Genomic DNA, 24,751 nt, shown 5'->3' with positions numbered 1-24,751 from the left:
CGTGAGTTGTATTATATTTTAGAATCTGGAAACAGTGACGCTCCATACTATTTTTCTAGATTAGAAATTGACACAGTTGGTATGCAGGATACTTACATTGTGGGGTGGATGTAGTGTGATAAATGTTGAGAAAGGTGCAGTGAGCTTAAGAACGTCTGTTGCAGGAGGTGGGGAAATGAGGCCCATATCACTTTTGAAGATACATGCGATCTGTGTGGTAGAAAATAAAAAAAATAAAAATTGTTCTATTTTCTATCCTCCATCCAGTTGTGGGTTGAGGCAGTGTGCTGTAGGATACATGTAGTGAGGTTAGGTATATGGCATTGGTGTATACAGTAGATGCAGTTAGTTGTGGGTTGAGGCAGTGTGCTGTAGGGTACATGTAGTGAGGTTAGATATGTGACATTGGTGTATACAGCACATGCAGTTAGTTGTGGGTTGAAGCAGTGTGCTGCAGGATACATGTAGTGAGGTTAAATATGTGACATTGGTGTATACAGTCGATGCAGTTAGTTGTGGGGTTGAGGCAGTGTGCTGTAGGGTACATGTAGTGAGGTTAGATATGTGAGTAGATGCAGCTAGTTGTGGGTTGAGGCAGTGTGCTGCAGGATACATGTAGTGAGGTTAGATATGTGACATTGGTGTATACAGTCGATGCAGTTAGTTGTGGGGTTGAGGCAGTGTGCTGTAGGGTACATGTAGTGAGGTTAGATATGTGACATTGGTGTATACAGTCGATGCAGTTAGTTGTGGGTTGAGGCAGTGTGCTGCAAGATACATGTATAGCGTTCACGCTAGGCTGTTTTAGCAGGGTGCGGCACCCTGCCCTCCTTCTGGAGGACAAAAAGCACCCTGCCCTCCAGAAGGAGGACAAAAAGCACCCTGCCCTCACAGGCTGCGGGTGCAGTCTTCACCCGCGGAACGCATGTGCCCGGCATCTATTCTCCCTGTTTGCAGCGCTTGGGGGCTGCCCGGCATGTCCGTAAGTGCCGGGCACGCCCCCAAGTATGATGAAAAAGGGGACGCGTCTTATAGACTCGCCCCCTTTTATGGCCACGCCCCCTTTTCGCCTGCGCGCACAAAGTTGCCCTCTCTAGCTCCGGCACCCTGCCTGCCGCCAGAGCTAGAGTGAACACTACATGTAGTGAGGTTAGATATGTGACATTGGGGTAAACAGTAGATGCAGTTAGTTGTGGGTTGAGGCAGTGTGCTGCAGGATACATGTAGTGAGGTTAGGTATATGGCATTGGTGTATACAGTACATGCAGTTAGTTGTGGGGTTGAGGCAGTGTGCTGCAGGATACATGTAGTGAGGTTAGATATGTTGCATTGGTGTATACAGTAGATGCAGTTAGTTGTGGCTTGAGGCAGTGTGCTGCAGGATACATGTAGTGAGGTTAGATATGTGGCATTGGTGTATACAGTAGATGCAGTTAGTTGTGGGGTTGAGGCAGTGTGCTGCAGGATACATGTAGTGAGGTTAGATATGTTGCATTGGTGTATACAGTAGATGCAGTTAGTTGTGGGTTGAGGCAGTGTGCTGTAGGATACATGTAGTGAGGTTAGATATGTTGCATTGGTGTATACAGTAGATGCAGTTAGTTGTGGGTTGAGGCAGTGTGCTGTAGGATACATGTAGTGAGTTTGGATATGTGGCATTGGTGTATACAGTAGATGCAGTTAGTTGTGGGTTGAGGCAGTGTGCTGCAGGATACATGTAGTGAGGTTAGATATGTGACATTGGTGTATACAGCACATGCAGTTAGTTGTGGGTTGAGGCAGTGTGCTGTAGGGTACATGTAGTGAGGTTAGATATGTGGCATTGGTGTATACAGTAGATGCAGTTAGTTGTGGGTTGAGGCAGTGTGCTGCAGGATACATGTAGTGAGGTTAGATATGTGACATTGGTGTATACAGTCGATGCAGTTAGTTGTGGGTTGAGGCAGTGTGCTGTAGGATACATGTAGTGAGGTTAGATATGTGACATTGGTGTATACAGTCGATGCAGTTAGTTGTGGGGTTGAGGCAGTGTGCTGTAGGGTACATGTAGTGAGGTTAGATATGTGAGTAGATGCAGCTAGTTGTGGGTTGAGGCAGTGTGCTGCAGGATACATGTAGTGAGGTTAGATATGTGACATTGGTGTATACAGTCGATGCAGTTAGTTGTGGGGTTGAGGCAGTGTGCTGTAGGGTACATGTAGTGAGGTTAGATATGTGACATTGGTGTATACAGTAGATGCAGCTAGTTGTGGGTTGAGGCAGTGTGCTGCAGGATACATGTAGTGAGGTTAGATATGTGACATTGGTGTATACAGTCGATGCAGTTAGTTGTGGGTTGAGGCAGTGTGCTGCAGGATACATGTATAGCGTTCCCGCTAGGCTGTTTTAGCAGGGTGCGGCACCCTGCCCTCCTTCTGGAGACAAAAAGCACCCTGCCCTCCAGAAGGAGGACAAAAAGCACCCTGCCCTCACAGGCTGCGGGTGCAGTCTTCACCCGCGGAACGCATGTGCCCGGCATCTATTCTCCCTGTTTGCAGCGCTTGGGGGCTGCCCGGCATGTCCGTAAGTGCCGGGCACGCCCCCAAGTATGATGAAAAAGGGGACGCGTCTTATAGACTCGCCCCCTTTTATGGCCACGCCCCCTTTTCGCCTGCGCGCACAAAGTTGCCCTCTCTAGCTCCGGCACCCTGCCTGCCGCCAGAGCTAGAGTGAACACTACATGTAGTGAGGTTAGATATGTGACATTGGTGTAAACAGTAGATGCAGTTAGTTGTGGGTTGAGGCAGTGTGCTGCAGGATACATGTAGTGAGGTTAGGTATATGGCATTGGTGTATACAGTACATGCAGTTAGTTGTGGGGTTGAGGCAGTGTGCTGCAGGATACATGTAGTGAGGTTAGATATGTTGCATTGGTGTATACAGTAGATGCAGTTAGTTGTGGATTGAGGCAGTGTGCTGCAGGATACATGTAGTGAGGTTAGATATGTTGCATTGGTGTATACAGTAGATGCAGTTAGTTGTGGGTTGAGGCAGTGTGCTGTAGGATACATGTAGTGAGGTTAGATATGTGGCATTGGTGTATACAGTAGATGCAGTTAGTTGTGGGTTGAGGCAGTGTGCTGCAGGATACATGTAGTGAGGTTAGATATGTGGCATTGGTGTATACAGTAGATGCAGTTAGTTGTGGGTTGAGGCAGTGTGCTGTAGGATACATGTAGTGAGGTTAGATATGTGGCATTGGTGTATACAGTAGATGCAGTTAGTTGTGGGTTGAGTCAGTGTGCTGCAGGATACATGTAGTGAGGTTAGATATGTGGCATTGGTGTATACAGTAGATGCAGTTAGTTGTGGGTTGAGGCAGTGTGCTGCAGGATACATGTAGTGAGGTTAGGTATATGGCATTGGTGTATACAGTACATGCAGTTAGTTGTGGGTTGAGGCAGTGGGCGGCAGGATACATGTAGTGAGGTTAGATATGTGGCATTGGTGTATACAGTAGATGCAGTTAGTTGTGGGTTGAGGCAGTGTGCTGTAGGGTACATGTAGTGAGGTTAGATATGTGGCATTGGTGTATACAGTAGATGCAGTTGTTGGGTTGAGGCAGTGTGCTGCAGGATACATGTAGTGAGGTTAGATATGTGACATTGGTGTATACAGTACATGCAGTTAGTTGTGGGTTGATGCAGTGAGGTTACATATGTGGCATTGATGTACAAATTAGATGTAGTTGGTCATGTGCAGGGCCGGCACTTTTTTCTTGTAGCTTTCTCCTCCTCGAGACTCAGCATCTGCTCTCTGTTGTGTATGGATCCCGTACAGTGAATGTACCGGACGTGACGTGGAGTGAGGGCAGAAGTGCGATGACAGCCATGACACTACTGTTGTTTTGTCTCAACTGCAGTATCTGGCCACCGATAGTAGGAATTTGTTCCTTCACGGGCTCTCTTAGCTCGCCACGCTTCGCTTCACACAGGTTGCTGTTCCCTCTCTATGTCCACGTAGACAGTAACTGATGATGTCAGGGTACATCTACTGAAGGGAATCTATCCGCAACCATCTGCTCTTTGCGTCTGATTACACATCTCCTCCCCTTCCACTCTGCTGCCGGGACACCTCCCCTTTACTCCCATTTTTCTTAATTTATGATATTTCTAAGTACAGTCATAATCCGAACCCATAACCTCACACATTGCAGTCAGACACCTTACACATGGAGCGATTTGATCCTGCAAAGGAAACCTATGAATTCTAACGGGGTGGGTATGGGATGCCGATGCTCGAGATCCCGGCGGTCAAAATCCCCTGGTCAATGTTCTGCCCGGTGTACACCAATGGGAGGTCAGATCGGGACCCTAATCCTCCTAAAACCTGGCCAGGATCCAGCTGGACCAGCTCGCATTGAATTTAATATATTATATATAGCTAATCCTCTATTCAGTTATAAAAGTTTGTTAAGATCCACAAACGACAATCTCCAGTCTCGGAGACACATAAAATGTATGGCACTTCCCCTAATTTTGGGTTGGCAGATTCTCTCCAGGTAACCGATGTTCCGCCAGTTAAAAGTATTTTTCTGAAAACAGATGAGAAAGACATCGCCTCCTAGTGCAATATGGTATGTATAAATTTCTCCACCACAAGTCAGCAATCACCCATAGGGTAAAGGTATAGCAACCTGTATAGATGTGTCCCTCTGTATCTAGGAGTTGGAAGTTATCGCGGAAACACTGAAAAATAGGTTATTGGATGAATACATCCCATGTGATTGTCACCAGGGAAGATTTCACCTAGAAGGGATATTCTTACATGCGAATACAACAGTGGTCTTAACCACCCCTATAGGTATACCTTTACCCTATGGGTGATTGTTGACTGGTGGTGGAGAAATTTATACATACGGTAGTGCACTATATATATTAGTTAGGAATGTGGGCGGCGGGAGCGAATAGCTGCGGGGAGGGAGAGGTTTAGGGGCTCCCGGGGGGACATGGATGGTTAGGTTAGGGGAACGGGGGGTTAGGTTTAGGCACTAGCGGGGGGCAGGTTAGGGTTAGGCATATACTAATAAAATAGAAGACAGAGAAAAGCGGAGAATGAGTGTAAAATAGATATCCAAATAAGTGTATTGTAAAGAGAGAGGCCAAGAGGACATATTTATAGGGAGGTGCAATTCTATAGTTTGCAGGGGTTCACCAAACATTCTAGCACAAGCCCCGGGGTTGAGGCAGTGGGGAGCAGAATAAAATGCAGTGAGGTAAAGTGGTTTAGACCGTGTGGTGCAGGATAGATGATAAAAGGTTGGGATTGAGGTAGTGGGCTGTAAGGATAGGGGAAGTGAATTTGGGATTAAGGTACCATGTTTGTGTTTGAGGGAGGGGAGAAGCAGGTTGAATTTTCCTTCACCATAGGTAAGGTTATTCCTTTGTACTGTTCCAATACAACAAGCACAGCTCTGTATTGTTATGCTTCTACTGCAGGCATATAATGTATGTGGCATTGTTAGAATACTATGAGATGAGGTCCTTGTCCGTCATCTGGAAGATGTGTGCACTGTTAGTAGGGATTATACAGTTTAATCTGTGTAAAATCAAGTGATAATTCTGTGACTGAAGAGCATGGGGGAAGGGAGGTTTCTCAGTCACTATCCCCGCATCTGCATGCAGAGTTATAGCCCACACAGACACCGTCTCACACACTGCTTATTACCGTTACACTGTGTCTCACATACACACTCCTGTTCATTGTACTGTACTGCACTCACATTACTCTGTACTGTTACATACTGTGTACTGTGTTTCCCACACACTACTGTGCAGTGTTATACTATGTCTCACACACATTGCTGTGTATTGTTACACTGTGTTGCACACACTGCTTTATATTATAACACTGTCACATACACACTATGTATTGTGACACTGTCACGCACACACTTCTATGCACTGTGTCGCATACACACTGGAGCTAATGCCGTATTGAATGCAAGTCAGTTTTGTTGATGGATCTTGTATATACTCAACTATAAGCGATGCAAAGTCATACACTCCTCAAGTATAGTCAGTGCGTACTGAGTGTGTCAATGCAATTGCTAGCTATACAGAGTTGCACAATATAAAAACACGCCTTTGTTTAGGTGGATTTTGCACCTGGGATAGGACTGGTTCTAGCGTGCACTGATAATGACAGTGGATATGAAACCAAGGAGATGGATAGACAGTGTGATTGCATAGATGCCTACAACGCAGCATGTGGGCAAATATCAGCATGTTTCTCCGTACACACAATATGTGTGTATTTATGGCCGAAGTGCGTTTAAATCTGAATCGGTTACACTATGGCGCACACATACTGCTGTGTTCTGTTACTGTTTTGTGCACCCCACAACTCTCTGCATCTATCCTGTAGCAGGAAGTGACATCTCTCATCCCTCTGCATCTATCTTGCTATTTTTAGACCAAGAGGGCGTGGCTTCACCTCCCGCGATTAGGCCATGTCCCCTTCCCCCAGCGTGGCTCTTGACACCCCTGGGCGCTAACCCATTGATTCTCCATAAACTGCGGAATCAATGTGTTTCCCCATGCGTTAAACCCCAAAGGGTGCCATTTCTCACTGACTTTTCCTTGCAGCTTCAAGTGCACCTCTGTGGTTTAACTCGCGGGGTAAACCTCGCTAATTTAATTGGCTGGTGTGGGTAATTTGAAGCCACTTAAAAAAAAAAACCTAAAAATTGTATTTAAATAAATACTTTTGTTACATTTGGAGTGCATATAAAAAAAAAAAATTATTTTGGGGTAATTTGAGGCCACTTTTTTTATTTCATGTCATTATTGGACCAATTAAGCTTATTCAAAACTTCCAATTGCCTAATCAGGCATTAATGGGGGTGTCCCAGGCTCAGAACCTAGTACCAACAAGAGAAATGCTGTGTTAATTCCTATTGAAATTTCCGTAGCTGAATTTCTTGCAGTCAATTGAATGGGAGAAAACACATTCAGCAGGTTAAAAAAATAACGCTCACAATTGAATATGCCCCATACCAAATACTAAAGAGAGAAACAAGAGAAGGGTAGTCCCACAGATGAGTCCACATCTAGCCTCCTTGCGCGTTAAACAGCCCGTCTAGCATGACCCGACTCGGTAGCGCAGAGCGTCTTTTCCAGGACCTTTATATAATTTAAATAATTTGGTTTTCAATATTTCACAAAGGTTTGTGTGTTAAGTTATATGCTATGTATGTGTTTTTATTGAATAATAAATGATTTTCTGATTTATCTGATTTTTTATTTAGAATTCCCTACAAATACAATTGTGTCCACATACATCTCTCCTCCGTGCGCTACATCATCATCAATGTAAAAGATAGGTGTGGCACCATTCGCACAGGCCGTTTAAGGAGTGGAGAGGGAGAGGTACTTTGGGCCTGCGTTCACTTGAATATGATAGGCTACATGTGCACAGGGCACACAGTGGCATTGGTGTGAGTGGTGGGTGAAGGCGCTGATGCCACTAGACTGGTATATTGCTGCTTGTCACGTGGGACACTCCAGTGACAGCGCCCATATGCAAAGCAATACAAATATAACACCTCAAGAAAAAACATTGGCAGAAGCGATTTAATCGTGGGCGAAGCCGCGAGCAACAGCTAGTTGACTATATAATCCTAAACATACTCAAAACTAAAACAAACAAATTCAATCATAGTATACTATATTTTTGTTTCAAAGGTAGGACAAATAATAACCGGGTCAGACAGTTAAGGGCCCTATCCATTAGACAACTTTTTGAACGATCCAACCAAACCAGGAGGTTTTGGTCGGATTGTTCAGGAAGTCGTCTAATGTATAGCCGGCAAGGACCAGCGCTGCACGTGCACGCAGGGTCCTTGCCGACTATCTGTGGAACATGCTCGTCAATCTGACGATGATCGTCAGGTTCCACATGTTCGCAGATAGGAGGTCGGTCTCCTGCACTGAATGACGTTCAGTGCGGTCACCGCACCCGGCGACCTGAAGGACTGAATGCTAGATTTTCAGTTTGCCTAATGGATAGGCCCCTTAAGAAAAAGCCCTTACAGTTCTGACTTATGTTCCATCTGCACTGGGGAAGAGGGGAAGAGTCTCCAGTTGCTGCACGTGGTAGACTGTCTGTGTGGGGGGGAAGACTGCCTTAATTGAAATTACGATGGCCACCTAATCTGCCATTAGAGGGGCAGAGAATTGTGATTATATTAAGTTATAATTATTCATACTTACAAAATCAGTAATTTATGAGATACACACATTCCTATTTGCTTCCAATATGTTTTGTTTGTGTTAAGCAATGTACAGAGAACTGCAGTGCCACATATTCCATTCTTTCCTCTCAAATAGGGTTGTTTCCAGGTTGCCCTGTGACATGTTTAGCATTGGTTGGAAACAGCCGCAGATGTTCCTATACCTAACCGTACATATAAACTGAACGTACAATATACATGCTACATTCTAAAAAGAAAACCGTAATGGATTTTAATGCCTGGGGTACAGCAGCAGGAATCTGGGTAGCACATATACACTTTCGATTGTGACTGCTTTCTTCTCAGATGGGAACAAAAAAGCCACATACTTGGCAAACGGGAGGTAGTCAGCATCCCGGCGTGCGGGATGCCAACGGTGAAAATACTGGTCCTGGATTCCCGACAGTGTCGGAATCCCAGCACCAGTATCCCGAACATATTGCATTTCCCTATAATCTGGTGAACTAGCTGGTTTCATTGCATCTACCCAGAAGTAGTTTTCAGAAGAGCACATAGAATTATCAGATACTTATACTAAAATGCTACATCGGGAAAAAAAAAAAAAAACCCCGTCTGTCCTGCTAAAAAAACCTGCAAATTTTGTTTGGATACACTGAAAAAACTCCTTAAACCGCAAAACCAGATAACTATCTCCAGGAGAAGCCCGGTGAGGAGATACTTCATGTCATTGGGCCCTGCGGATCTGTGTGGAAGGGGCGGTGCTAAAATGACACAATTTGCAATATTATAGCCCCGGCCCTTCCATTTGGACCAGCAGATCCCCAGTATTATCTCTCTATCCTGCCCACTTCACTAGGAAGTGAGCGGGAGATCCACCCACTCTCCCGGGAGTCTGTAGGACTAACCAAAAATCAGGAGTCTCCCACATCTTCTCAGAGAGTCGGGAAGTATGAACTGAATATGGGGTTTACTTGTACATAACTCCATACTATCACCATGCCAGACACTGTTATATTGATCTTCCCAGCTGTTTTGCTGCATGGCCCTGCCTAATACCAGTGACCCTAGATGAGGGGGAGAAAGCAGACTATCCTATTATACCTTTAGGAAGAGGATAAATTCTATCATTCATTAGCCCCACTCTCCTTTTAATACATGGTATTAGAAGTGGTAAAGACTCCCGAGTGCTTCTCTGTGCAGATAATGGGTTGTCTTTAAACACTGTAAGACACAGCTGTCACATTGTTAGAAAGATGAGGAGCAGGCCATACCAGAGTGTTTGTGTCCTTGTAACAGATTCCCCAGGACTTCCCCTCCCCCTTTGTTTCCTTCCTTCTCCCTCTTTAGATCTACGCCAGCCAGTGTCTCTAGGAAATAATCCCATGTTCCTGCATCTATTCCAGACTTAGCTAAATCCTCTCAGAGCTGTGGACATGAACTGAAGGTGTGCACTGAATGAGATTGTCTTTTGCTGTAATCTGATTTATACTCTTTCTACAATCACTCTGCTGATCCCATTTCCGGGGCTGGGTCTTGGTACTTTAGACAGTGACTGTCAGCCAGGGAGCACTCACCTGAATTGTGTCTGATATGGTTGTGCCAGGCAGGTGTGTGTATGTATATGTTATTCACAAAAATAGCACGGTATGTATTGAGCTGGGTTGTCCAAAATTTTTTTAAAAATAAGCCCTTTAAGTAGCTTCACCTGCCCGCAGTTATTCCAATCTCGACAATACCACTGCACTATCTTAGCTAGAACGTGATCCACGTTTCCATACAGACCCAGACAAATAACGACTAGGAATTGCAGGGTCCCTTCTCCTTTAATTTGCATCAGGTGCACATGCAGCTCCCTCAGTAACGGCAGCGCCAGCATCTCCTCCATGTTGTGCCTGGTGACAGTTGGGCAGCAGCCAGTGTATGCACCAGCCAGAGGGAGCGACCAGTGCTGAGAGCAGCGGCAGAGCTGCAGTATTTCTCCCCAAGTATTTCCGCAGCGTTAAAAGCAAGAAGGATGTATGTACTATGTGTCATAGGCGCAGTAAGGTGGGAAGGCAGACATAGTGTTTGCAGGATTCAGAGCATGAAAAGCGTGACCGAGGCATATTTGCTATTTGTCTGCCTTTTGCAGATTTGGGATGTGCTGAGCAGCACACCATTATCCGCTTACTAATAATTGGTCATAACAGATATCACAGCTTGCCGCTGACAGGTGGGGTCGTTTACTAAACCGTCATGTGCAGCAAGCTTAATGCTGATAGTGTACTTTTTACAGAGCTGCATTACATACATGGTACAGTACGTGCGCTGAAAATCATTGGCCCTTGTTTATTAGGAGCAGATAAAAAATATACACTAATAGTAGATGCTTATAAATTTGGTGGTTGAAAAGAAACTTGTAGGGCCATCTAGCCTGCCTTTTTGTCGCTCTGTGGGGGTTTCATTCATATTTTAGCTCTTGAACAGTAATATCATTGTCCCATGCATTTTTGAATTCTTCCCCACCACATCTGAGCCTTCCTGTAAGAAAAAGAAGTTCTTCCTTACGTTAAATTTAAATCTTACTCCCTCCAGTTAGAAAGTGTTGTCTTGTTCTATAAATGATGCTCCCTTCCAGAACTCTGTGAGTACTTTCCATATATAGGAGTATATAAATACTTATATATGAGCTCTGTCCCTTCTTTGTTCTAAGTTGTATATTTTCAGATCTCCAAAGTGTCTCCTTATAAGTTTTGTTGCATTGCCCATTTACCAGTTTAGTAACCTGTCCCTGAATCAGTTTTATTTTAGTAATGCATTTACGGGAGCAGGGCATCTAAAACTATACATAGTGCCCCAGGTAGTCAGCATGGTCCACTCTGCAGATTTGGTTGCCAGTACCAGCAGTAGCCAGCCTAGACTGTTTATCACTGTAACAGACAGCAGTAACATGGCAACTACTAGTGATATACAGAGCCATAACTAGACTTTTTGGTGCCCTGTGCCAAGAGAGCACTGGCGCCCCCCCCCCCGCTCTAATTTTTTAAGTAGGGACATAAGATAGTGCACCTGAAAAGGGCCATGGCCTCATGGGGAAGGACCAGGGAAGAGATAGGGGAGGCCAGGAGATACTGGGAATAAAAGAAGAGGAAGCTACAAGTGAGAATGATAATAAACAGGAAAATTGACAGGCCCAAACAGCGCCCCCTGTCCTGTGCCATGGCACTGGTCGCACTACCCTAGTTACGGCCCTGGTGATATATATAGTTAGTAGTTCAGGAACAGCTTTTCTTTCCATAGCTCTGCATCACTACATGTGATAGCCCCAAACCTCGTTATTTGGTCCTGGGAAGATCTGTCCCCCTCAAGGGTCCGGGTATGACTTCAAAGACGAGGCAAGGGGCCCTCTACAAGCAACCCAACACATTTGGCAGCTAGGCTGTGGGCTATTTTTCTCATCCCACTTGTTAAAAGGACAGATTATTATTATTATTATATTTCTTTCATTTTTCTTTTTTGTTTAACTTTATTTTCTAACCTTATCTTATTTTCTCTGTGGTGGGTGGGTATAGAGTGAGGGCGTTGGGCGGGTATCATGTAAGGATGTTGGGTTACAGCAGAATCAGTATATAAATAGGCCAACAATTTTCATTATTCCTATCTCAGATTTCACAAGATTCAGACTGAATACACTAAGCGCTGACGCAATAGTATAATGCTCCCAAAAAACGGCAAATATTTTCTAGCATCAGTTGTATCATATAAATGATTGCTTCATAGATGTATTCAATTAAGTGTTTACAACATTTGCATTGATATCTTAGTGTTTCACATTGGATGATATGAAAACCTCTTACATTGTACACAGTGCGCTTAATGTTTTCCATGTGGGCTAGAATATATCTTTATTGCCATTACTACAGACTAGTATATTTGAAATTACATTTATAAATAAGTGTAAAATAACCATCTTCCTTCCTTGCTCAGTGACACACAAATCCATGCACTGTCCTGTGGCTTGTTCACCGATCCTAGGCAATAGCCCACCAGTGGGTTATGGAGAGTTAATATAAGACTGCAGGATTCAGTATGTCTAAGTTTTATCTTGACAGAGGATGATGATGTCATTTATTAGGTTATTTAGTAATCATGGACTGATTCTCAAGGTTGAAGAACATCCAGCTCACTAAATTTTCTCTTTCAGATGACTCTTCCTCGGAGAGCTGCAATGGGAATGTCTTTTCTGTGCTAAATCCGTCCACCGTCCCGGCCAGCACTGCCCTAAGCCGCTCTCTACCAGACATGAATGGGAACACCACTGGCTCTGCCCTCGAACTCACTGCCCCGTCCGATGAACAGCCCATTAATCTCAGTGATAAAATACGTCCGTCTCTGGGGGTCCCACCATATCCGTCTGAAGCTTGTACAACTGAGGCGCTACGCAACCATGGAAAATATGCCCTTAAAGCCACATCTGAGGTGATTCTAGTAAAATCTTTGTCTTGTAAATAAAACTGGTCTTGAGAGTTAGTTACACCCCCTTGTACTGGAGAGACATGATAGCCCTTTGTAAACCACAAATGGCAAAATCCATTCAATTGAATTCCATAAAATTCCAGTCAAGATTTTATGAATGGACTATTGTCAATTTTTTTAGTTTTTAAAGCGTAATCTCTCCCTATCTTTAGTGTAATTTGAGAGCGCTACCTTGAGGCTAATATGCTGGAGGGGTTAGATGGGTGGACATCCTTTTTAAACTTTGTATGGCTTGGTTTCAGTCCCCTCCTTACAGCTCAGGAAGTTATGACTCCATTAAGACAGAAGTGACTGAAGTAAGTGGCTGTGCAGAGGATCTGTCATTGGGTAGAACTCCAGCAGTTGACGACGATGACGACGACGACCATGAAGATAATGATCGTATTACAGACACTGAAGGGCTGGACCCTGAACGTCTGAAAGCTTTTAATGTGAGTGACGGGTTCTTTGCCCTACATACAGAGGCATAATCTTTAGGGCCTGTAACTGTAGGTTAATCACTGTATGTCCCTTTGCCTGTAATGAATATCACTGTAAAGGCATGTCTCTTTCATCCACTAGGGGACACTGGAGGTGCTTACGCTGGGGTATAGAGGCGTGGATAACTGGAGCTGGCACTTTAAAATAATCTAGAAGTGTGAAGCTCCTCCCCCTCTATGCCCCATCAGCCCTCAGTTTAGAAAATGTGCCTACTAGGAACTGGTCACGTGTTGCTGGAGCACAGCATAATATTTATTTTATTTATTTAAAGCATCTTTTACAGTCCACTAGGTACCCTTTGCCACCTATCTAAAAGGTGGGATCCGGGTACCTGGCGCTCTGGTGTTTTAGCAAACACCAGGAAGAAGTGCACAGGGCTCATCAGAGCTTCTGACAGCTCCTTATCGCCACAGCTAAGTCTTCACACAAGAAGAGAAGACTGCTGACCTGCCAAGAGAGAGACTACAGGGGACACGCAGTGAGTAACAAGCTGCGCATCCCCCGGCTCCTGCCCCGCTGCCCGGTGCTGACACAGCAAGCTGCACTGTTAGGTGTGCATAGCGCAGTTAGACAGCGCTACACCTGTGCGCTGTGTAAGGGAAGCCCGCTGTCGGCGCTGCCCTGGTCTAAGGGAAGCTGTGTGTACACAGCGCTACACGCGCCCCGCTGATACACGCGGCTCTCTGCTTCTTCCCTCTCCCCGCTGATGCACACGGCTCCCTGCTTCTTCCCTTTCCCCGCTGATACACGCGGGTAGCGCGGAGGGGAGGGGGGGATGGGCCACATAGCAGCCATAATGGAGCCCTTAGGGCATGAAGAAGGGGGCGGAGCCTAAGCAGCGCGGGCTGTCTCTCCACTATACCCGGCAAGCGGCTGTAGATAACAGCGTGGCTGCCGTTTGTTAACTGTTTCATGCCAACATCTCTCCCTTATACAGGAAGAGTGCAGCAGAACTGAAGGCTGGATTCTTTTGCTCCCCATTCCTGGCTACAAAGCTACAAGTTAAGCACAGAAAGCTCTGCTACAGAGGCTGTGCATAATACACTGGGGGTGCAGGGAATCTGATCTGTGGGAAGGGAGTGGGGTGTATCTCCTCCTCTGTGTCCCAAGCCAGCCTTCTGTTTTTCTTTAATTCTGTTATACTCTTTCCCTCTTTGTGTGGTGACTGTGTGTATCCATGTCAAACAGAACAAAGGCATCTCAAAAGATGTCTGTTTGTTCTAGGTGTAACAACAAACTAATCAAGCCGCATGCTGCTGGGTCCACGTTATGTGATGCTTGTATAGCAATTGATCCACCTATGGCTATTATTGCCTCACCTGCGCCTCCATGGGCCGCTGACATGGTAGGAGTAATGACGGATTTAACGTCTGAGTTAGCTGAGGCATGTAAGTCTCAGCCTCCCTGGGTTGCTGGGCTAACCAAGTCTCTTGACACCCTGGTACAGGTTATGGGTACAGCTGTGTCCGCACCCTCCACTTCCTTACAAGGACCGACACAAAAGCGTCCTTTATCGACTGTTCTCCAGTCAGAAGAGTCTGACGAGGAATTCCTCGCTACGGAAGAGGAAGGGGAATTGGAGGAAGCGTTACAGGACGATACCCCTCTAGAGTTAGAGTCCACCTCTCCCGGGGTGGAATCTCCAATTTTGGCAGTCAGAAAAATCCTTAAATTACCTGAAGATGTTATTTCTGCATTCCAGGAGTGTGAATTATTTCATGAACAACCAAAGAGCTCGGCGGTTTTTCCATTCTCACTGCATCTTCAACAGCAGCTCTCAGTGGCCTGGAAACAACCGGATAAACGGTTCCAAATTCTGCGCCGGTTTCCTTCTAGCTACCCTTTTCCATCATCCATGATGGAGAAGTGGGAAACGCTCGCTCTAGTTGATGCGTCCGTCTCCCGTCTCTCTAAGAAAACAGCACTCCCAGTACCGGGAGCCACAGTACTAAAAGATCCTTCGGATCGTAAATTGGAGACAACGCTAAGATCTATTTATACTGCAGCGGGTGCTCAGCTTAGGCCCACCCTTGTTACTGCTTGGGTTAACAAGGCTGTGGTTTGCTGGGCTGACCAGTTGATTACAGGTTTGGACTCTGGTACTTCCAGAGCAGAGTTACGCCTACTAGCAGAACACATCCGTGAGTCTGCAGTTTTCCTGGGAGAAGCGTCAAAAGATATTAGTCAGATTAGTGCTCGCATATCTGCTTCTGCTCTTTCGGGCCGCAGAGCCCTCTGGTTGCGTGCCTGGCAGGTGGACGCAGAATCCAAGCGTGCGGTGGAGGGTTTACCATTTAATGGCGACATGTTGTTTGGCCCGGAATTAGAAAAATGGATATCCCAGGCCACGGGGGGGTAAGTCTTCCTTCCTCCCGTTAACTGCACCGGCTCCCAGAAGAGCTTACGCTGGACCTTCGTTTCATTCCTTTCGTGCACCACATTCCTTTCGTGGGAGAGCCAGAGGGACTCCCTCCCAAGCAAGAGGCGACAGAGGTAGAGGCCGCCCACACACCGTTGCACGTAGACAGGAGCCTAAGCCAGCTAAAAAACAGGTGGCATAACGGTCTTCTGTCCCACCTGGGAGCACCTACAGTGGGAGCCCGCCTGCAAAGATTTCAACAAGTTTGGAACCAGACGTCTCCAGAACCGTGGATCCGCAGACTAATTTCCCTGGGGTACCGAATAGACTTCGAGGTCCCCCCTCCACCTCGGTTCTTCACTTCAAGTCTGCCAATACCTGCAGACAAGGCCAGGGTTCTGCAGGAGGCTATCCAGTCTCTAGTAGTATCATCTGTGCTAGTTCCGGTTCCAGAACATCAACGAGGTATGGGGTTTTACTCTAACCTGTTTGTAGTACCCAAACCGGATGGATCGGTCAGGCCCATCTTCAACCTCAAGTCATTGAACCTGTATCTGAAGATGTATCGGTTCCAAATGGAGTCTCTGCAGTCAGTTATTGCGAGCTTGGAACCAGGAGAGTTCCTATTATCCCTGGATATCACGGATGCCTATCTCCACGTTCCCATCTGGGAACCACATTCCAACACTGTTGGATAATAAACTTCAAGAAATCAAATCTCAATCCGTCTCAGAAGCTCCTGTTTCTGGGCATGATCTTAGATACGGCATCACAGAGGATCTTCCTTACAATAGACAAAGCCCGGGATATCCGGTGGTTGGTTCAGCTGCTCCTCAGACCAAAGAAGGTGTCCCTCCTTATTTGTCTGCGTCTCCTGGGGAAGATGGTAGCGGCCTTCGAGGCACTACAGTTCGGGCGATTCCACTCCAGGGTGTATCAGCTGGACCTACTAACACAGGGGTCAGGGTCTCATCTACTTCTACATCGACAGATCCGTCTGAGCCCAGCTACCAGTGTGACCCTTCTCTGGTGGACACAATCCAACAATCTTTTAGCGGGCCGGAGATTCAGACAGCCTTCGAGGATGGGGAGCAGCAGTCCTCGATTATCACTTTCAGGGTCGATGGTCCCCTCTAGAACAAAAGTGGCCCATAAATGGGTTGGAACTCAGAGCGATTTACAATGCTCTGATAGAAGCAACAGAGTTTCTAAGAACTCGTCCGGTAAGAGTTCAGTTCGACAACGCGACGGCCGTCGCGTACATCAACCGCCAAGGAGGGACTCGGAGTCGCAGGGCCATGCGAGAAGTAACTCAGGTTCTCAGGTGGGCCGAGAGCCAGTCGGTAATCCTGTCGGCGGTATTCATCCCGGGTGTGGACAACTGGGAAGCAGATTACCTAAGCCGCCAGGATATCCATCCCGGGGAATGGAAGCTTCATCCAGACAACGCGCTGATACGTCGATGTCCTCAGGTGGACCTCATGGCGTCACGATTGAATCGTCAGCTCCCGCTATACGTGTCAAGAACTTGACATCCGCAGGCAGTGGCAGTACACGCTCTGACAGTTCCGTGGATCTAAGACCTTTTTCATCCAATTCCACTTCTTCCTCGACTGCTAAAAAGGATAAAACACGAGTCAGCCTCTGTCATTTTCGTGGCTCCGCACTGGCCTTGGAGAAGTTGGTTCTCGGACCTTCGGTCCCTATTGGCAGACGATCCGTGGCCCCTTCCTCTGCGCCCGGATCTGCTGCAGCAGGGTCCTTTAATACACTCCAACCTAGCGCAACTGCGTTTAACGGGGTGTCTCTTGAAACCGATGTCCTAAGATAAAGAGGAATCCCAGACTCTGTTATTCCCACCATGCTACGTGCCAGGAAACCAGTTTCGGCTGCGCATTATCATTTCCTCTGGCGTTCTTATATCTCGTGGTGTTCCAGTCGGGATCTTCCCTCTAGGACATTTTGGTTTCCCGGTTTCTGTTTTTTCTTCAGACTGGTCTGGATTCTGGCCTTCGTCTTGGAACTTTAAAGGTGCAGGTTTCTGCCCTTTCCATTTTCTTTCAACGGAAATTGGCCCTCATTCCTGAGGTGCAGACGTTTCTTCAGGGAGTCTTGCGTTTTCAGCCTCCTTTTTATACCTACGATAGCTCCCTGGGACTTGAACTTGGTGCTTCTGTTTCTTCAGTCGTCCATGTTTGAACCTTTGGAAGAGGTTGATATTAAGTACTTGTCTTGGAAGACGGTCCTCCTCCTGGCTCTAGCATCGGCTCGTAGACTTTCAGAATTGAGTGCTCTGTCCTATAAGCCACCTTACCTTCTGTTTCATGCTGATAGGGTGGAACTCGTAGCCGCCTTCCTTCCCAAGGTAGTGTCGGCTTTTCATATTAATCAGCCTATTGTGGTACCATCTTGGGTGGAGGACTCTGGTGGTTCTTCTACCTTGGATGTGGTTGAAGCTCTCCGCATCTATGTTGACAGGACTGCTTCCCTCTGTAAGTCTGAGTCGCTTTTTGTCCTCTATGATGCGGTTCTGAGGTGTTGGCCAGCGTCTAAGCAGACTTTGGCACGTTGGTTCCGGCTGACATTCATCAGGCTTATGTTAATGCTGACCGCCGGCCTCCTTCGTCCAGTTCGGCTCATCCCACACGTTCTGTGGGTGCGTCATGGGCGGCCGGTAGGGGAGCCTCCACGTCACAATTGTGCCGTGCGGCCACTTGGTCTTCAGTTCACACGTTTGTCAAGTTTTACAAAATTGATACGTTTGCGGTTTCGGCATACCGTTTTGGCCGCCTAGTTCTGCAGGTGCCGCAGAGCGCTCCCACCTGTGGGGAAAACTTTGGGACGTCCCCAGCGTAAGCACCTCCAGTGTCCCCTAGTGGATGAAAGAGAAAATGGGATTTTGGTACCTACCGGTAAATCCTTTTCTCTGATTCCACAGGGGACACTGGACGCCCACCTCAGCACTCTTCGCCTGCCTGTTCGGTTTGTTCCGTATGTTGTATGTTTTGATTGTGTGTTCTTCTCTCCCTTTTACTCCGCTTGTTCTCCATCTCCTCTCGGTCTTCATTTTCTAAACTGAGGGCTGATGGGGCATAGAGGGGGAGGAGCTTCACACTTCTAGATTATTTTAAAGTGCCAGCTCCAGTTATCCACGCCTCTATACCCCAGCATAAGCACCTCCAGTGTCCCCTGTGGAATCAGAGAAAAGGATTTACCGGTAGGTACCAAAATCCCATTTTTGTTTATATTTTCAGATGTTTGTACGCCTCTTTGTGGATGAAAACCTTGACCGCATGGTTCCCATCTCCAAACAGCCCAAGGAGAAGATACAGGCCATCATTGAGTCTTGCAGCCGCCAGTTCCCGGAGTTCCAAGAGCGTGCAAGAAAGCGCATCCGCACTTACCTGAAATCCTGCCGTCGCATGAAGAAGAACGGCATGGAGATGGTGAGAACCGAACCGGATACTTGCAGGGTCTATGTGAGTTAACAACAGGTGTATAACTTGTTTGTGTGTGATACTGTATAGGTGTATTACTTATATGTGTGTGATCTCACACTAGTGTATAACTTGTCATGTGTGATATCATAAAGGTGTATAACACATCTGTGTGTGTGTGATGATATTCTATATGTGTATAAATTTCCTATGTTTGATATCATATAGCTACATATCTTGTCTGTTCATAATATATTAGAGCTGTATAACTTGTCTGCTATTTTTGTAAGATCACACATGTGTATAAATGGTCTGTGATATAGACTTTGAATTTCTTGTCTGCCTGATGCAATATAAGTGTATATCTTGTCTGTGCTTGTTATATTACCGTTGTATAACTTGTCTATTGCTTATATTACAGATTTATAACTGTGTGTGGGATATTATACACATGTATACCCTGTGTATGTGTGATATAATCAATGTGTATAATCTGTTTATGTGGGTGTGTTAACAAATCCTCGGTATGTTTGATAAAGTATGGATGCAATAATCTATTTGTGTATTATATCATACAAGTGAGATGCATGTGATATAATAAATGTATAATGGGTCTATGGATTATAGATCAGAAGTGTAATATACTTACTGCCCTCTTTCTAGGCCAGGCCAACTCCCCCTCATCTCACCTCAGCCATGGCAGAAAATATTTTGGCTGCTGCCTGTGAGAGTGAATCCCGGAAAGCTGCCAAGAGGATGAGACTGGAGATTTACCAGACAGCTCAGGTAATATTCATTACTGAAAGAGGGTCACTGTTTTAGTTTGTTTTATCTAAGCTTCTTCCTGGCAGTGTTACATAAGAGCTTATAGTGAAGTGTTAGATGTGCTATTACAAATGAATATGAAATTAATATCCAGTACAGTATATTAATTTGCAAGAATGATTTATAAGCTCAGCCATTTTCCTATATGTTGCATAAATGTGAGAGGGGACATTTCTCTCCTCTGCATCCCAAACTGCAATAAACAATAGAAATCCTATACAGATAACCCAGCATACCATTTCCTAGGTTTCAGTCAGATCTATGACCTTTCTAATATCTCGCTTTCATAGCAGAGTATTCTAAAGCAACCCCCTAAACACACATGGCACCACATTGGCTTTCAGCAAAGGAATGCAGGGGATATACAGATGTGTCCTCATACATCTAGCCTCAATACACCACGCAGGGCAACTTGCCTGGCAGGAGTGATCTGCCAGGTCCCATGCTACTCTGCTAGTGAGAGTAGTCGGGAGTCTTTTTTTTTTTTTTTTTACCGAGTGTCGCATATCAAATTAATCAGCACAGCCCCTGCTGCGTCCTAGTCACATCACATTGCAACTTAGACGCATTTTCACAAAAAAAGACCCCTGGCGCTAGCAGAAAGGATCTGGCATGCCAAGAGGGACTTTTTAGTGCGACAGATTATTCAGTTTGGTCATCTTGGCTTTCAATGTCTCTATTGGTGGTTTTGCTTATATTATAGTCTGTTACTTTGGGTTGGGTACCGGAGGTCGATACCCACTATGTCTATAGTGAGTATGTTAGCCTTACAATGCCGGAGCAGGGAAGGGTGTAATATTACTTCCAGCTTTTGACCCATGCGGTAAGTGGCATGTTTAAAATTACAACACCTACACTGGTAAAATGCTGTAAGTAGCTTTACACCTGTGTTGGGATCCCGGCACCAGCATTGTGAGGTAGACATAGTCACTGTAGACATAGTGAGCTCGGATGTTATGATCGCATACTGCTTTTTTTCACAATCTAGTATAACATTTCTAAAATAGAGCAGATTGCACACAGAATTTGTCTGAAAAGCTGCAAAATTGATGCATCATGTCTATAAATGTACCTGCACTTTTCTTACGGTGGTCCCAACTGTTGTTTTGTGCACCTATTTTGTGCATTACAGTTCTTGAAAATATGCACATATTTTTTTGGCCAAAAAGGATAAAAAAAAGACTTATTATCCTTATTGTTTTAAGTCCGGACACTCAGAACAGTCATGATGAGAAAAAGGCAAAGGTTCAGCTATAAATGTGTTCAACATTTTTGCAGTACTTTGCTGACACATGCATCAGTTTTGTAAATGTGTTTAGTGTGTAAAACTGGCTGACATGGCACATTGGATCATGGTCTGGTTATATATTCTACGCAGGAAGAGAACATCTCTGTAGAGAAGCCCTCGGGGCTTACACAGTCCGCATATGTGCTGCCAACAGGCCAGGATTCAGTCTCTATGAACGGCAGCCTCCACTACACTTATCGTGGATATGGATCCATTGGAGGCAGCCTCCAGCCACCAACTTCACTGCAAACTGGAAACCATTGCAATGGTAAGGGAACCGTCGCTGAGTTGGTGGTATGCTAGACATGTCTCTGAGATATTTGGATATTTTGTACTGATTGATATTTTATAGTATACTGATTATTCTCTGGATTATCTTTTGCTGAAAAACTTTTTTTTTTTTTTTTATCTCTCATCACTGACCAGGTCCAACTGACCTCAGCATTAAAGGTTTGGCTTCTGGTAGCACCAATACAAACGCTACCACCAGGGCAGCGCCATGTGCCCAGCTCAGCCCTACTGAGATTGGGGCAGTACGGCAGCTGATCGCTGGGTACCGGGAGTCGGCTGCCTTCCTGTTGCGCTCTGCGGATGAACTGGAAAACTTGATATTGCAGCAGAACTGACTGGTGTTCCGGGCTGACCTTCAACCTCAACTTTTTGGTCTAAGGACTGAGATAAGACAAAGATGTCTCTTTGCCCCTCAGATAGTCGCAGACACTGAACCTGCTGTCAGAGCAGGAGCCATACTTTGTTTTGCTGGGAAATCGGGGACTCTGTGTCTGCACTAAGAGATTTCCTTTTTGCACCCTACTGTTAGATTGAAGTCTGTCCAGCACAGGGGACAGCCATCGCATATTTATTGAGAACCGAATTTCTTCTTTTAGTAATTTATTTTTCTGAAAATGTTTTGTCTTGGTTTTCTATTTCATTTATACAAAATAGTTGTTTGGATCTGTTTTAAAGTGGAGACATCAATTTTGTGAGATGAACCAATATTCAGCCTGTCTATTCACCAGGAACTTGTCACTTAGGCATGATTGATGTAATTAGTTCCTGTGAATCGATGGACTACAAGCTCATATATTGGGTCAGTCCACAAAATGGCTGCCTCTACTGTGTGCAGGTGACGGGTCTGCTTTAATGAACTGTAGCATTAAAAAGTCATTCCATCTCTCAAGCAGTGGTGCCATCTGCTACCTTGACTGGAATCATTCCACTATAGCACTGTTTCTCTTGGTCCACTGCACCATTCCACCCTATTACTTTTCTCAAACATAAAAACATAGAAACACTCCACTCACAGTCAGGTTAATTTCCCCATTGTTTCCTCAGGTCTATTACCTTTTTGTCATCTTCCTCACTTGGACCATACCATTCTGCACAAGGTGGTATCACAATATTTCGTGCTAAGCTTTGACAAAGACATCATTTCTTTCTGATGTTTACCTACATCTTTCATCCATGGGAAGCTGAATCATTAATACACGGTTGGCTTACTGCTGCTATAATTCACCTCTTTTCAGGTAAACTCAGCTTCCCAGTGCATATATTGACCATCTGACCTCTCCTGCTTGCTATCGTTTCTACAAGGTTTGCACAGAACGTAGCAAATAGTACCTTTTGCTTCACACAACTCAGGCAGACAACCGGCTCAACACTCAATCTGCACTTCCGATTCTATAATCAGACTGACCTCACATGTTCCCACCATTCCTGTCCACGCTCAAACTGCTGCCTCAGTGTAGGTCCACACCATTTCAGCATGTTTCTCCAACATTCCAACAGATGCCTTCTGTTCATATTTTTTTTTTTGTTAATGTTTGTGTTTTTCTATTTATATTTTCTTTTAATGTTAAACCATTCCAACTCTCATTGTCCTCGCCTCCCGGTTCATGTCAGTTGAGCACTTTCCCATGAATGCATTTTCCTTGGGTCCATTTCAGGGAGGATTTAGGAATTGTCTTGTCCTAGCTAAGTAGTCCTTAGTTGTGATCTGCCTCACTTGAGGTAACTGTGGGTTTACTGCTGCTACTGGGTTTGCTTAACCCAGAAAGCAGCTACCTTGCGTGTTGTTTGAAGGACATGGTGGTTGCGGAATTTTTACCAAGCACTTTGTGGCTGATTGAAATCCGATTTTTATTTCTGACCTCATTTTCAAAACGGCCACACCTCTCTGTCGTCTTAGGTGCAGCTGGATTTGATTTTTATTTTTTATTCTCGACATCAGAACAAGACATAGCTACCAATTTTATTTGTATATTTTATGTGGTGCTTTTAATTCTAATATATAGATTTTGTTGTTTTTTTCTCGCAATTCCTTCCAACAGCTTTACCTACAGCCAATGTGTATTTTTGTATGAGTTGATTCTGATTTTGGACTGTGTAAGGGTCCTGTTTACATGTACAGATGTCCCAACTCCTGCAAGACCTGGTGTAGAAGAGAAACCACCAGGGGACACTCCTCTGCTTACTAAAGCCACACGTACAGGGCAAAAACCGCCGGCTTCTTAGCAGACAGATATCAATACTTCACTTTATTCCCCCTAACTCAGGTAAAACACATGCACACTTTTACAGGCACTGTGATCAGATACAGGTTAATACAAGTGTTTCCAGAAGGCCCCTAACCAATCCATGATGGACACTGCTGATAAGACAGCAAATTACACTGTAGTGCTGAAACCGAACCATAAAGCCAGAACTTGCCACCAAGCTGTAATAACTGGTTCGCCCAAACGATCATCCTTACACAAAGTAGAACACTAAATTCACTTTTCAAGGCCATGTGCCTAAGCCCTCAGACAGGACAGAGAGGCAAAATACTAGCACCCTCCACCCCTTGCACTACTGAGCTGTGCCGTAACTCCACCCACCCTTGCACTTCACAGCCTCCTTTTCCTTGCACTCAAGAGCAGCCCCTTCTATAGACACTTACAGCTGCACTTGGCTCTTCTAAGCAGATGAGAGATTTCAATAAACATATAATATATAAGATATTTATTGTTACTTACTGTGCTTTCTTTATCAGTAAATGTGGTTTTAATTATTATGATTTGTAGAATGTTTTTGTCATAAGATGTGATGTGTTTAGCAGGCAGTTCCCATCATTTACAGAAACCACCAAGTTGTCTATAACACAGTAAACCCCATGGTATTATTAAATGCTAAGTGCACTGACTTGCCACAAAGTGGAACCCTTCCTTTTTAATATGTATGTCATATGTTAGGCTGACTAATGAATAAACAACCACTGCATAATAAAATATCCCACCTTTCACAAAGTGTGTGACTCGTTTTTCATATGCATTGGTGGCGTAGTGCTTGTGGCTGATTATATAAGTAATCTAGATTGGAAGACTCTTTACAGCTTGCCAAATGCCAGTTTGCTTCAAGCCCTATCAGTGAGGAATAGAGGAAAACTTATAGTGGGGCTACTAATGGAGTACTATATGAATGATTTCATGCTAAATAACCCCAATATTTTATGATGCAAATTGTTAACATCACCATAATGTGAAAACTATATTTACAAATTTAGGGATTAGACTATGAGCACTGGTCTCCTACTGATGTATGAAAAATATATAAGTGCCACCTAATAACAAATTACC

General features: G+C 45.0%; 1 protein-coding gene across 4 annotated transcripts in view; it reads left to right on the top strand.

Moving 5' to 3' along the window:
• Nucleotides 1–24,405, top strand: part of NOL4L (nucleolar protein 4 like) — a 46,027-nt gene extending 21,622 nt beyond the window's left edge. For 2 of the 4 annotated variants that reach the window (XM_088467164.1, XM_088467162.1), the window contains exons 3-8: nucleotides 12,417–12,691; nucleotides 12,991–13,179; nucleotides 18,842–19,066; nucleotides 19,688–19,810; nucleotides 21,228–21,405; nucleotides 21,564–24,405. In XM_088467164.1, the coding sequence (XP_088323290.1) occupies nucleotides 12,417–12,691; nucleotides 12,991–13,179; nucleotides 18,842–19,066; nucleotides 19,688–19,810; nucleotides 21,228–21,405; nucleotides 21,564–21,763 (1,190 nt within the window). In that variant the 3' untranslated portion in view covers nucleotides 21,764–24,405. Of the gene's footprint in view, nucleotides 1–9,585; nucleotides 9,678–12,416; nucleotides 12,692–12,990; nucleotides 13,180–18,841; nucleotides 19,067–19,687; nucleotides 19,811–21,227; nucleotides 21,406–21,563 lie in introns of those variants that run through there. The other 2 variants (XM_088467163.1, XM_088467165.1) reach the window with 2 other exon arrangements.
• The last annotated feature ends 346 nt before the right edge of the window (nucleotides 24,406–24,751 follow it).

The sequence above is a fragment of the Taudactylus pleione genome, unplaced genomic scaffold (genome assembly GCF_031769625.1).
Source record: "Taudactylus pleione unplaced genomic scaffold, aTauple2 ptg000069l, whole genome shotgun sequence".
NCBI classification, from domain to species: domain Eukaryota; kingdom Metazoa; phylum Chordata; class Amphibia; order Anura; family Myobatrachidae; genus Taudactylus; species Taudactylus pleione.
Note: the sequence above shows the minus strand (reverse complement) of the source record. Positions and strands in the feature narration are given on the sequence as shown.